The sequence below is a fragment of the Naegleria gruberi genome (assembly GCF_000004985.1).
Source record: "Naegleria gruberi genomic scaffold NAEGRscaffold_65, whole genome shotgun sequence".
NCBI lineage: Eukaryota > Heterolobosea > Eutetramitea > Acrasida > Naegleriidae > Naegleria > Naegleria gruberi.
Window position 1 is genome coordinate 2,464 of NW_003163262.1, and position 14,528 is coordinate 16,991.

The following is a 14,528-nucleotide window of genomic DNA, read 5'->3' on the forward strand; positions in this document are numbered from 1 at the left end:
GAAAATGTGAAAATTAGGAAACTTTCGTTAAATCCAACTCGAATTATCTTTACTTTCAATCGACTACTATTGAAAATTCATCATTTTACACACTCAAAGCCAATTTTAAAGATTCGTACATTGTAAAACTAACAATTAATTCCTATGATGAGGTGCAATTTGAAAATTCAACAATTTCACAATCAGCATTTAATAGTTTTGGAGGAAATTATTTTCTCCGATCAACCTTGGATAATTGTGTCATGTTTGTATCTGCTAATGGATTGAATTTTTCAAATTCGAATATAGTTTCGAGTGGAATCACGAGCGAAGCAGGACAAATTTTAATAATTTCGTCCAATATTGAAAATTCTGGTATGGACATAAGAATTGGATTGAGTGCAGAATTGAGTTATTCAAAATTTGTGAATACTTCATTGAATGTTGTTGGAATGAATAGTTTAATACTTGATAATTCTATATTTACAACGAATAGTTCATTATCAATTGTTGGAATATCAAAGGTTAGGATATTTCGTGGTAATTTTTCATATAATTCGAATGCACTCTCAATGGAATATGTTACATCCATTGAACTGATTGGGTGCAATTTTATTCGAAACTTGAAACCTTTACGAGTGGTGAATCGACCAAAAGTTACAACTGGATCTAATATATTGAAAGTAGATTCATGTCTCTTCGTAGAGAATACAGCACAATATGGTGGAGCTATTTATTCAGAGTTTACCACAATTATTTCCACCAATAATCGATACATTTCGAATAAGGCAGCCAATGGAGGTGCAATCTATGTGAAAAGCACAACATTTATTGACTCTTACTCCACCTTAGATTCCAATCAAGCAATTTTAGGTTTATTTGACTGTAACAATCCAGAAGAATGTGGAAATGGAGGGGCTGTTTATTCTGTTGATGGGTATGGCCAATTTGTTAGTCAATCAGTCATAAATGGAAATCAAGCAGTGAAAGGTGGCATTTGCTTTAATAGATGTATTTTTTCAGCTTCTTTATTGATGAGTAACAATAGAGCAAGCTATTCAGGAAGTGATATTTTCTTTAAAGAGATTCCACCTGAATTTCGTAATGCAATTCCTTTAAGATATAAATCGAACGGGCTTGGAAGTAGAGAATTAATTGGAGTGAAATGGAGAATTATGACAGATAGAGAATCATTATTTGATTCGAATGAATATCACATCATTTCCGTCTATCCTGGAAAGACAATATCCATAGAGTTTACTTCCTTAATTGACATTTTCAATAATACATTGGAAAGTTCTCAAATTGCTCCCTCCATTTCTTTGCTATCAAGTGGTGGATATAATATTGTTACAAATCCCTTTGATGTAAATAGCAATACATTTTTGAATGTTTATGTACAGGCACCCAATGATAGAATGGAACATATCCTCAATGCAAGTGTTGCGTTTTCTGATAGAGATTTTACATTCGAATTTGGGATACGTGTTGAAAGGTGTCCTTTCGACTATGCATTCGATAGCTCAACCAATGTATGCACCTTTAGGAGTCATACAGCTATAATACTTGCAGTAGTGTTTGGTGTTCTTATTCTCTTTATATTTATGGGAGTTGGCTTGGTGTCATGTGTGAAAATTACACAAGCTTTGGTCAAGCTCTATAAAAGAGAAAAGAAGGAGAAGAGAATTGCACACAAATTGATTGATAAGCAATTTATATTTGGAGATGAATCACCACTTCTTATCAATTTACTCGCCAAAAATGTGAACAACATTATCATTCCAATTGAGGACATTGAAATTGTCAAAAGAATTGGTGAAGGATCCATGGGTACAGTCTACATGGCTAGTTGGAATGGAATTACTGTAGCTCTGAAGAGTATCAAGACAGATAGTTTTGACATTTCAGAAGATGAATTTGAACATGAAGCATCTCTTCTTAATAGTTTGAGACATCCCTCCATTGTGAGATTTTACGGAGTTTCCCTTTCTAATACTAACAAATACATGGTTGTTGAATATTTGGAGAATGGTAGTTTGGATGCTATTATTGCTCAATCAAAATGTGGAAGAAGAACTCTAGATTTGAAAAGTAAGATAGAAATTCTGAAAGGAATTGCGAGTGGAATGGATTATTTGCATTCCCTTAAACCTAGATCTCTCATTCACAGGTAAGTTCTAAAATTATTGTATGGTAAAGAACCACAATTCATGAATTTAGAGATTTAAAACCTGGAAATATTCTATTAGATTCAGATATGAAACCTAAAGTTTGCGATTTTGGATTATCCAAAATGACTTCCAACTCTGGAAGCTCAACAATGACAATGAATCTTGGAACAATTTTTTACATGGCTCCAGAAATTATTGGAAGTGGATACGAAATTGGAAGCTCATTGGATGTCTACAGCTATAGTATGATCATGTATGAATTATTCTTTGAGGAAAAACCTTATTCACCAACATATTCTACCAAAATGACAAAATTCTCCCCCAATAGTTCTTTAGACAGTTCCAGAGATTCCCAACAATTTGCATTTTCCATTCCATTAAAAGTGTTAAAATGTGAGAGACCAAATATACCTTGGAATAATTCACAAGAATTCGAAGGTTGGATTGATGAATTTGTAAAACCATACCAAAGTAGTAGTAGTAGTGGTGGTGGATTGAATCACTCTGGAGTATGTTCTGAATATATTGAATTGATGCAACAATGTTGGGATCAAGTACCATCCAATAGACCAAACTTCAAGGAAATTGGCCAACAATTAAACAACATGCTAAGCAGTTTATGAAAATAACATCCAAGGTTTGATTAAAGGTCAATAAAAATACTTTCTTAAAAAACTCTTGATGATAAAACTCTTTAAAATGAATTCATTCGATAATATGAGTTGATTCTTTGAACACAGTTTCAGAATTTGAGAAATGCGATTACAATCTTTTCCAATAATAACAAGAAAAATAAAAATAACATAAATAAAAAAATGCATCAACATACCGACTTGAATCTTGAGGATTTAATTACTCTATTCGAAAAGAGTGAAAATGATGCAAATTTAGAACCCGAACAAATATTTAAATTAATAGAGGAAATTGGTGATAGACGAAAATAATACACAGAAGGAATTTGAATGGAGACTCAAAGGAGCTGAGAAAGGCTGTGTTAAATTTCAATCAATTATCGGAAGGATGTATGTTGAAGGTAATGGAGTGGAAGAGAATTTGGAAAAGGCTTTTTATTGGATTAAAAAAGCTGCCGAAGGTGAAGATTCGGATTATCAAATACTTCTTGGTTGGTTATATGAAACAGGAAGAGTTGAAGAAAATCAAGAGATGTCATTATATTGGTATAAAAAAGCTGCTGATAATGGATCTATGGATGCAATTTATAGATGTGGAAATGTTTATTACTTGGATGACGATTATTCCAATGCATTGAATTGGTTTTGGAAAGGAGATGCATTAGGAGATGCTCAATCAATGGAAAAAATTGGATTAATGTATAGATATGGCTTTGGATTAAACCAAGATTTGCTAATTAAACCTATATTGCATTGTTTAATTTATTTCAGTAATAGTATTAAGAAAGATTTCCAATATTCTGAAACAATTGGTTACATTTTAGTTTAATTACCAACGTTCAGCAACTTGTGGATTGTTGATAGCTGCCAAAATTTCGTTAATTCTTGCATCGGTTTGCACGTTAACTCTTGAATAAATGTATGGATTGGTGAGTTTCAAATCTTGAATGCTCTCCTTTAATTGTTCGAATTCTTTCAAAACCTGTCTCAATTCATCCTTTGATCTACACAAGTAATCTTTGCAGAGAATCTTTTGGAAAACTAATCTGGCATCATTATCATATTTTTCCATATAAAAGTCCATTGCTTCTAAACACTTATCAGAATACCCAAGAGCAATCATTCCATTAGCAGCATAACAAAGAGAATCAATAACAAAACTTGGATCCACAACTGATTCAAATCTTTCAACAGAAGAATAGGCATTGACTGCTAATTCATACATGTCACAAGCATAATAGCAACCTCCCTTAATCATATAAAAATAAGGTCCATTAGGTGACCTCGAATATAATTCAGCTTGTCTGACAAAATCGGCCCCCTTTGCACCGTAAATATGTCTCAAATCTATTGAAACTCCAGATTCAGCAGCTCTTGCATACATACTGGCCGATATCAAACTAATTGGTGTGAATTTGAGATCATTAATTCTTTCAACCTGTTTTTCTGGTACTTCAGTTTCATGTGAAAAATTGGTCTTTGCAAGAGTAGGGAGAGGTAACTTTGGAGTATTTGCAAGGTAGGCCAATGCCTTCTCCAAATGATGAATAGCATCTGAGTAATTATTGTGAACAACATTGAGGTCTGTCTCTGAACTAGTGAGAATGTCCAAACAAGATGCCTTCAAATAGTGAATATAAATATTCTTTGGATCAGTTTTGATACATTCATCTAAAATATCAATACTTTGCTTTCTATCACCATCAAAATGAGCAGCAACCTTCAAAGCTTTGATAAAGTTTCCAAGATGAATTGGAATATTTGTTTCAATATCTTCGAACCAATCAAACTCGTGCTCTGTGAATGTCTTTCCCAAGTAAGAATAAGCATTCTTATCAGCATTATAATGGAAATCTGGTTCATTTTCAATTGGCTTTGCAGTAGTGTAGGCCAATTTGGCTGCTTCGTAATCTGAAAAGACATGATCTGCATAATTTCTCATTTCACCAGCCATAATTGGGAAATCCTTCAATCTATTAAACAAGAATAAAGCTGCAGCAATTACGTTTTCTTTTGTGGTTGGTCTCACCATATCTCTAATGTTTGGAATGTAAGCTGCATAAGAAAGTGATGCATCATAAGCAGCAAACAAGAAGAGTGTATCGTCAACAGGTGTATCAGCAGGATAAACAGCAGAAAGGGATCGCATGATATTTTCCTCATTGAATTGAGTTCTGATTGTTTCAACTGGGAACCATTCCTGATTTACAATCTTTAACATTAACAATTCAACCTTCTTCATCAAGACATATGACTTCATACCAACATTTGATTTGAAGAATCTAACTTGCATGTTAACTGGATCATTAGTTTTTGGAAAGGTTTTGTAACAAAAATTAATGATATCACAAACTTCAACAAATAAGTGATTAGTTTCCAATTGAACAGGAGTAGGATGATTTCTACGATATTCAATAATATTTTCAGTTAATTTCTTAAATTTGTCCTCAAGCACTTGATAATTTTTGATCAATTCATTCTGTTCTTGTTCGGAATAAACTGCTTTCTCTGCTGCTTGTTGTTTAGCCTTTTTCAAATCAAAGAACATTTTACTACTTGTTGTATGATAATTTCTTCTATTTGCAATTTCCATTGAAAAGTTTAATTGATGATGCTTTCCGACATTGATCAGTGGTACGGAATTAAAATTAATCATCATCAATCCACAACTACCACCAACAAGAATAGAACCATTCTTGAGAGATGATGAGGATCCTCGAGAAGCAGTAATAATTGATGATGAGAGAACCTTGTTGGCAAGTGTTTTCATTTTTTTTAATTTTTTTTGTAAATTGGAAATTAACACGAACTTGAATTGATAAAGTGTTAATCCAATCAATTATTTCAAAAACCATTCATAGGGATATGGAGTTAATAAAAAATAAATGAGAGAATCTCTTGAAGGAAATTTCATGGTAGAATGTTGATGGTGGAAGGTTGCTGAATATCTTGGCCAACTTTTGAACTAAAAGAACAAGATGAACAGTAGTGTTAGATTACATTATAGAGACGTATTTATTCATGTCTTGATGAAGAACGATCAAGTAGATGATGAATGATTAATGTTAGGAAGCATGTGAAAATTCAATTTGGCAATCTTTAGAAACTGTTCGAAAAACATTGCCAAAACATCCTTGCTGATGTGGTACAATAGTAAATCTTTGTCTTCCTCGAAATTGACCAAGTTTCCAAAAGGTGCAAATGTTATGTGAAAATTATTTACTTTCATCTTCTCCAACTTCATCCATTTGATGGAAAGTTTTGAAACTTTCCAGGGTGATACTAATGAACAATTTAGAGCATGCCTATGATGTTTTTGTTGCTCTGGATGATGAAAATATTAAAATTAATAAAATTGATGATGAAAATATTCTTAAAGTAAAGAGTCGCACCACTTGATTGTAGTATAATGGTGATACTATAAGATGGTGCTACTTCTCCAATTCAACAAATTTTTCCGTCAATTCAATAATCGCCTTTTAAAAAGTGTAATTCATTTGTTAAAATCCAACAATACTATTTCCACACATTCCATATTATCCTATCGTCTTATCCTGAAAATATTTTCCACAATGATGAAGAACAGCCTTTGGTAATAAACAAATGATGAAACCTCTCGTTTGCTTGGCTGATGATGAAAATTTTTTGTAATTTTAATTTATCAAAAATATTCAACAAATAGTCTGTGGACATTCTCGGAGTGGTTTTACATCATGAAACCACCAAACTTTCACGACATCATCTCAACATCATCATAAGTAGTAATAATAGCAATTTATTGGTGGATTATCATCAACAAGTTTCAAAAATATTGGATCAACATCAGGTACATCACTCTGCTGATTCTTGGAGTGATTTCACATCTATTAACTCCAAGAATTTCACCACATCATCTCATCATCATTTAAATAATAGTATTAATAGTAATTTTTGGAATTTAATTCTTCATCATGATTTGGAAATTATTTTATTATTTGGAAAAATTCAAGTTGGTACATCATCATCGGAACAACTACCAACCATCATCATTGTTATTTATCATCATTATAATAGTAATATTTGTGGAAATAAATCTGATTTGTTGAGGTTATTCTTCATATAAATATGATTTCTCTCTTCATGATATGAGGAGGGATTGATATCATGATTTTTTGGAAGTTGTTAATTTAATTTATTTAACCTGTTTTTCTAATGATGTGGATGTTGACTCGTATTGAAGGAACATTTAACAGTTGTAGATTTATCATTATTAGAATCAATAGCTTTGATTTAGGTGAATATGTATTTCCTTACATATCATAAAGAATTGAGTTTTTATTTTGATTCAGTGATAGGAGCTACAATTAATGTATTTTCATCTTCCTTTGATAAACTCAATTTGATTTCTAAAGTATTCTCATTAATGTTTGAATGGAAATCTTGTTGTTTTGCGTTCATTACAATGGACAAAGCGTTCAGAGGAAGTTTCTTTTCTAATAATGGCTTCACAATTTCTACTATGCAGGAAATACAAGTAGTTCCTGTCATTATTTGAGCCATCGGTGTGCTTAGATCCTCAAGAGATGGAAAGAAGGTTACTGTAAACATAACACCGGTTTCTTCCTTGATGTGCTCGATGAATTGATCAACAGCTCTTTCCATTTTCCAATTCCTAATACTCTTACCAATAGAGGTTGCAATTATCATGTCATCAGAGATGTTTTTGGAAATTCTTGGTGTTTCAAATTCAAATGAAAGATGTTGCATCTCTGTACCGTACAGAGAAGCACTAATATCAAAGAAACAAAGAAATAGATCGGCAGCCTTATTTTCCAATGTTGGATGCATTATGGAAGACATTTGTTCGAATAATTGTTTTCTCTCTTCTAAAATCTTTGCCTTTAAGCCGGGTGTATCTTCAATGACTGTTAAAATAAACTTGCTTAATTTGGTTCTATTGAGAAGAATACTCATTGTAATTATATTGCTCGCTATTTCATCTCCACATGTTAAAATTTCAAATAATCCTTTTTCTATCAAATTACTTCCACTTAACTTGATAGTTTTGTGATAGAGATTAAAAAGTCGAAGAAGAGAATCCTCATCGAGTTGAATTCTTCCCTGTTGAGTTGATGTAAAGAAGAAAATTGTCAAATTCTCGTAGGCAGAAGTGTAGATAACAGCCTCAAAGAAACTAGTCCAATAGCTTCTTGGAGTTGCACTTTTACCAGAGAAACAATAAAACAACATATTGTCGGTAATTTCAGAGTGTGGAGAAGGAATACTCTTTTGGGCTACAAAATGATAAATAAATAATTTGATGAATTTGTCATCGAATCTAAAGCTCTCAGAGTTATCTATGTAATACTTCATCCAATAACTCCTAATGAGAAGATGGTATGAATATGGTTCGATTTCGACATTCAATAGTGGAGCATCTGGATGTTCCTCATTATGCTTTAAGATCATGTTGAGAGCACCAACTTTAGTTGACCAATCTCCAAAAAGCTCAAGATTTGTTACCATTCCTTTCGATGAAAGATCTCTGAGGACTGAAAGACATTGCTTTCTAATTGCAACTTTTCCAGAGAGGTAAGCTAAATAATGAGTTGGGTAGACAATAGGTAGCTCCTCATCTTCCGACTCATTAATTTCATTGGACATTCCAGCCTTGTATGATGTGTCTAAAAACATTTTCGAAAATACTGATATTTCTAAAGAGCTATGGACTAATTGGAAGGACTCAACACACCCACCATAACATATAGAATGGAGCGGTGTTTCATTGGAGTCACTCTTGATGGCCAATATTTGATCCATTGAAATGAATTCACATATGAGGGATGATAATAATTTGTCGCAACCACCTCTAAAAACTGATAAAATGGATTCCGTGATAGAAGTTAAATCTTCAATGCTTAATTGTAAATTCTTATTCATAAAAGAGGAAATCAGCCTTTTAGTGCATTTGACATTGCCCACACTAATAGCATTTTTTAGCAGTGAGAGTAATTGAGGCTGCTTTTCAGAAGACCCTATCCATTCCTGGAGGTTATCCATGTCTTTTCTATTCTTTTCATTGAAAGTTCCAAAGCTGTATAAAAACTTTGAAATCTTCAACTGTTTTGCTGGTGTAATAATGTCGTTCAAGAGTGTAGGGGTAAGTAAATGAAGGCAAGAGTTCGACAAGCAAAAAAGAAGCACATTCTTGAATTCTGCAGTAAGAAACTCTTTCATATACTGTTCGATTGAAAGGTTTTTCTTGTGCAATCTGTAGTACTTGGCAAATTTTTCCAAAATGGATGAATGGTCTTGGAATTTGGAAAAATCAGGAGTTGAAAGCCCCAAACATGCTTTCAAAATCTCTGCTTCAATTAAAACTTGTTCTCTCATCCAAAAATCTTTATCATTACCCACTCTATCTTGCAAATATCCCAAGTTTGCAGTTACCGCTCTCAAAAATTCCTTCTGCACCAGCTCTTCGCTCCTTATACACTCCTTAATGCATTTTGCCGCTTCTTCCAAAATCTCAAATGCATTAGGTGTTTCAAAATTCTCATCTTCAATCCTTTCCTTAACATAATTGTTGTCAATGTAGAAGAGCAAAATGTATCTTCTAATATTTGGCATCTCCAACTTAAAACTGGTATTTCTTTCAATTTGCTTTTTTGTACTTTTCTTGACATCAGCATGTTCGTAAGGTTTTAAAAGGTATCTTTTTAGAAATTGTGAATCACTACATCCAACAACCCAGTTCTTAATCCATGATCTCATGTCATCATCGACAACAGTAATCGTTCCATCAAGGGTTTCAACTTTAAATTGAGGATGCAATAACTTGGAAACAACCTTGAACTCTGCCTTCTTAAGAAATAAACACATGAGGATATGAAGTATTGGGGCATCAGAACCGTCATCAGAGGAAACCTGAGCAACTGTAGTAAAGAAATCCTCTGTGAGAATACTTGCAAGATTACTTGTGCAATAAACAAGTGTTGTTAAGGCATTATAAATCATATCACTTTGCTTCAAGCTTGTAAAGTTCGATTCGAATTTGTATTTCAAATCATCATGATTCAAACCAATTTCTTTCAGGAATGTTACTATTTCTTTGAACATTTCAATTTTTCTCATTACAAGACATTGTTGAACTATGTAACCACATTGATTCTTAAGGGATGTTCTGAATTCATCACCTTCGGAGCACAATTCTTTAACTCTACTCCAAATTACTTGTTGTAACATTACTGCGTGAGGAATGTCAGAATGGACTGATAGAATGTATTCCAATGGAGATTGCTCGAATTTGTTGGATTCAAATGCATGCAACTTTTTGGAAGGTATTGTATTGTTTTTAAGTAATAGTTGACCTATTAGGTTTGTTGAATTTGATATTACTTTTTCCACAAGTTCTAGTAATTCAACATCTCTTGAATTGAGGCTTAACTCGATTAATTGCACGGTTTCAGTGGTCGATAATTTGAAATTGTGCGTTTCCACTAAAAATGTAACGAGAGGAATGTTTCCAGCCCTCATATTTTGAATAATTGTAGATAAGGCGGAACGAGAAGAAGAATTTTCAGCTTCTCTCTTTTCAAATATGGAAGGATAAAACCTGTGTAACATCTTGGCAACATGCACACTCTTGATGTAGTTCAAAATAAATGGCCTACAAGCTTCAGGTTTACCAATACTTGCATAACTACTAATCAGAGGGATGTTTTCATCCAATACAGCCATTTCTAATTGAGTGAGACCATATCTATCCTCAACGATATTAACATTTTCAGGTTTGAATAGATCGAGTCTGATTTTCCATTGAGCTGCTTCATTAAAGTAGAGAGCTCTAAAATCCTGGGTATATTTCTGCTTTTCTGCTTTCTTTTTGTAAAGCTTTTCTAATATTTGAAGTGCTGTTGTGTTTTGCTTATCCAATCCCCAGAATAGCTTTAAAATTGATTCGTATGGACTTGAAGTCTTTCCTGCCAATGATGCTAGTTCTTGAACTAGACTGTAAGCTAACTCACCATCTTCCGAGTAAAGGGAACTGTATTTGTGAGAAATCAATTCTTCATTATTGTTTGGTCTAAACAGATCAGTTTCAATATCTATGTGTTCTGCCAATTTTTTCAACATTTCCAAACTCGTTACATAAAATAGAGCAGTATTTGAGTTGGTGTCTCTTTGTGATGGACTTGCCCCAAGTTGCAATAACGAATCCACTGCTTTCATGTTGTTCTTACCCACAGCAAAATGAAGGAGAGGCATTCCCATACAAGTATTCATGTAAATACTTCCTTTGAAATCAGAAGGAATTGTGTGATTTTCCTCAATACTAATTAATGCATTTTCCGTGTGTTGCATCAAGTTTTTAAAGTCCTCATTGCCTTCAATAAAGTAATTTCTCCTCTCCTCAGTAATTGTGAATGGTTTTTCTAATTGCTCTGGTAATGCCTCTACCAGTGCTTGAATGATTGGAAGGAGAACCTTATCAGATTCAATAGATTTCGGAATTTGAATTGAAGTTAGAACGGCTTTGTCATTCTTATCATCCACTTGTTGAATCATGGTTGCAATTACTGTTGAATATCCTCTCACCCTAACAAAAACAATTGTTTCCATATCAATATCACCCCCCTCAATATCCAAGAAAAAGCAATCAGGAAAACAGTTATTCATCTCGAAATAGTAAACATCATCATTGGCCACATACTTGTTGGTCTCATCAGAACTGAGCCACTTTCCCCAAGTTGACAACAATTGCTCATCTCGTTTTTCATACTTTGAAAGAGCTCTCGATACTTTCTTTTCTGCTATTGAGGATTTTTTTTCCTCAGTTGATGTATTTACAGGATCTTGTTCTTGTTTTGTTTGAATATGATGAGAGGATTTATCTGCTGATAGCGATGATGACGAAGCTTGTTTTACCTCCTCCTTCTTTGCCTCGGTATGTTGCTTTTGATCGTTCTTTGAAACACTCGATCTCAGCACCTTCTTTGGTTTTTCAGTGGAAAACCTTTGAGGTTCTTCAACATTCTTCAATTGCTTTTGTGTTGAACAGGCTGAACCCATCTTTTCTAATATCTACGAATAATTTTTTGATGATTTTGCAAAATACAATAGTGAACCTTTTTTTTTAAGCAGAGGCAATTTTTTTAAAGTTCCTTCCGAGAAGTTGAACACTCTTTTGGTACTTCTGAACTCATTAAGAGAAATTGTTGACTGTACGCGTTCTTAAATTCCTTTTTGTTAAAGTAGTGTTGATGATGTATTGCTGGTGATGCTATTAAATATAATGGAGATGACAAATTTTCTGAGTATAATTATGCCATCAGAAAGAGATTAATTATACATCACCTATAAGGCTCTCCCGCCAAAATTAGATGAACTTAAAGTACAAATATTTGAGCAGAGATAAAAACAACCAAACTGAAAAAAATGTCTTCAAAACAAATCGATAAATATCCAAGGTTCTTGAAAACAACTCATCCACCTCCAAACTCATCGGGATTGATGGAATCAAATCCTGAGAAGCCATTATCCAAGCTAAAGATTGAATATATTCATGGATGCTCAAAGAAGGGTTGTTATGGAAACGTGTTTCATGTTGATGATGAACAGCATTTAGTCTATCCTGCTGCTGGTTGTGGGGTAGTGCTTAATGTTGAGGATAACACTCAAAAGGTATTCTGCAAGCATGATGATGATGTTGTTGCTTTGGCTAAACAGTATGTTGTTGATATCAAATTGTTATATTATTGACACCCTATTATTAACAACAGTCCAAATGGTAGATACTTTGCTTCGGGGCAAATGGGAAAGGACGATATGATTTACATTTGGGACAGTCACCAACCTGAGGCAGGTCCAATTAAGGCACTCAAAACAAACACCCAATTCAAAAATGGAGGTGTGTTAACTTGTTGCTTTTCAACCGAAGGATCCTTACTAGCCTGTGTTGGTGGTAGTCCTAAAATGAACATTATTTTAATTTATGATTGGAATAAGGGAACATGTCTTGCCAATGTGAAAGGAACTAATGAGGAAGTATATGCTTTATGTTTTTCAAAAGATGACAATAATTTGTACTTGTGTGGAAAGAATACTTTTAAATATTATGCAGTCTCTAATTTGCAATCGAAAAATTGTGTTTTCAGACCAAAAGGATCAATTCAAAATGTTTATTGCATTTGTTTGGACGATAATGGAAACGCTGTGGTGGGAGTTGAGGATGGGAGTATTTACATTTTCACTGGAAATAATATTGTTCATGCTCACGAGCAGGCTCACACTGGAGCTGTATATTCGGTGTCAAGATTTAGAAATGGTTTTGTTTCGGGAGGAAAGGACGGTGTTGTCAAGTTTTGGAGTTTTTCAAAGAATAATCAAATTACAGAAACATCCTCTGTACAAGTGGGATCAGCTGTTAAAAATGTTGCTTCAAACGAATCAGGAGATATTGTGTTTGTTTCGAAATCAAATGGTGATTTAGAGCGAATTCTCAACAAGTCCACTAATACTCTCATTTCTTTATCTCATTTTGGTAATCATTTGAAGGAATTATGGGGATTAGCCACATTCAAGAACAGCTCTCTTTTCGCAACTGCATCTGATGATGGCAGAGTCATTGTGTGGGATACTGAAACAAGAAAGCACATTTCACAGGTGAGAGTGACAAGTTTGGAATTGAGAGCTGTGGCAGTTTCTCCAGATCATTTCCACATTGCAACCACAACAAAGGAGGGATCCCTGTTTGTCCTCAGATTTTCAAAGAATAAGATATTCGAGGATCCAATAGTTAACAGAAAGGATTCTATTGAAGAGATTGCTGCTTTGCAGTATTCACATGATGGTTCATTGCTGGTGGCTGGAAGTCATGATAATTACGTCTATGTATATGATGTCAAGAAGGGATATAATTTGATAGGAAAGCTGAAAGGCCATTCATCATTTGTTAAGCATATTGATATTTCCAAAGATAATCAATACATAAGGAGTAACAGTGGAGATTATGAGATTTTGTTGTGGGATATTCCTTCAATGGCTCAATCAATGAATCCAAACATTGAGGACATTCAATGGCAAACCAATAATTGTACCCTTGGTTATAATGTTCGAGGAATATGGAAATCAGATATGGATGGATCAGATATTAACAGTGTTGATGTTGACTTGTCTAAAAAACTTGTTGTGGTTGGAACTGACAACTGCCAAGTCAGTCTTTACAATTATCCATGCTCGACAATTGGAGCCAAAGATGTCTCTTATATTGGACATTGTAGCCATGTAACTGCTGTCAAATTCTCTGTTAACAATAAGATACTTTCCTGTGGAGGTGGCGATCTGACAACCATTCAGTGGTGTCTTGATAATTGCTCTGGCTCCTCTGTAGTAATGACCTTCAAAAGTGAAGAAAGGGAGCTTGAATCTGTTTCTGTGGAAGAAAAGAGCCACATTGGCTCTCAACCAAACAGTCTTGTTTACCATCCACCTCAAAAGGAATCAACACCGAAAAAACCATTCTTTAAACGTTGTGAAATACTTTAAAAAATAAAATATGAATTAACCAGTACTGCCAACCCTTGCACTTTTTTCAACATTAGAGGTGTTTGAGTAACATGTTACTCATTAATACTCAATTTCATTACTTCATAATATTTCCAAAACCGAACCATACACAACAGCTACTTTTCCAATTCTGGTGCCAATAATACATAAAGCTTAATTTGTAATCAGCTTCAAAATTGAAAGAAAAAAATCGCGATAA

At 33.7% G+C, this 14,528-nt stretch overlaps 5 protein-coding genes across 5 annotated transcripts; 3 read left to right on the top strand and 2 right to left on the bottom strand.

Moving 5' to 3' along the window:
• Positions 1-242: 242 nt before the first annotated feature.
• Positions 243-2,153, top strand: NAEGRDRAFT_73913 (uncharacterized protein; the record flags this gene model as incomplete). Its single annotated transcript, XM_002670929.1, has 1 exon — positions 243-2,153. The coding sequence occupies one exon, from the start codon at positions 243-245 to the stop codon at positions 2,151-2,153; it is 1,911 nt and encodes a 636-aa protein (XP_002670975.1).
• Positions 2,154-2,272: 119 nt separating this feature from the next.
• Positions 2,273-2,773, top strand: NAEGRDRAFT_73914 (uncharacterized protein; the record flags this gene model as incomplete). The annotated part of the gene is made up of 1 exon (XM_002670930.1): positions 2,273-2,773. The coding sequence occupies one exon, from the start codon at positions 2,273-2,275 to the stop codon at positions 2,771-2,773; it is 501 nt and encodes a 166-aa protein (XP_002670976.1).
• Positions 2,774-3,527: 754 nt separating this feature from the next.
• On the bottom strand, positions 3,528-5,552 carry NAEGRDRAFT_81647 (uncharacterized protein; the record flags this gene model as incomplete). Its single annotated transcript, XM_002670977.1, has 1 exon — positions 3,528-5,552. The coding sequence occupies one exon, from the start codon at positions 5,550-5,552 to the stop codon at positions 3,612-3,614; it is 1,941 nt and encodes a 646-aa protein (XP_002671023.1). The 3' UTR covers positions 3,528-3,611.
• A 1,544-nt stretch (positions 5,553-7,096) lies between these two features.
• NAEGRDRAFT_73916 (uncharacterized protein) lies at positions 7,097-11,833 on the bottom strand (the record flags this gene model as incomplete). The annotated part of the gene is made up of 1 exon (XM_002670978.1): positions 7,097-11,833. One exon carries the CDS (start codon positions 11,831-11,833, stop codon positions 7,097-7,099), a length of 4,737 nt encoding a protein of 1,578 aa, XP_002671024.1.
• Positions 11,834-12,199: 366 nt separating this feature from the next.
• Positions 12,200-14,308, top strand: FM169 (uncharacterized protein; the record flags this gene model as incomplete). The annotated part of the gene is made up of 2 exons (XM_002670931.1): positions 12,200-12,489; positions 12,544-14,308. 2 exons carry the CDS (start codon positions 12,200-12,202, stop codon positions 14,306-14,308), a joined length of 2,055 nt encoding a protein of 684 aa, XP_002670977.1.
• Between the last annotated feature and the right edge of the window lie 220 nt (positions 14,309-14,528).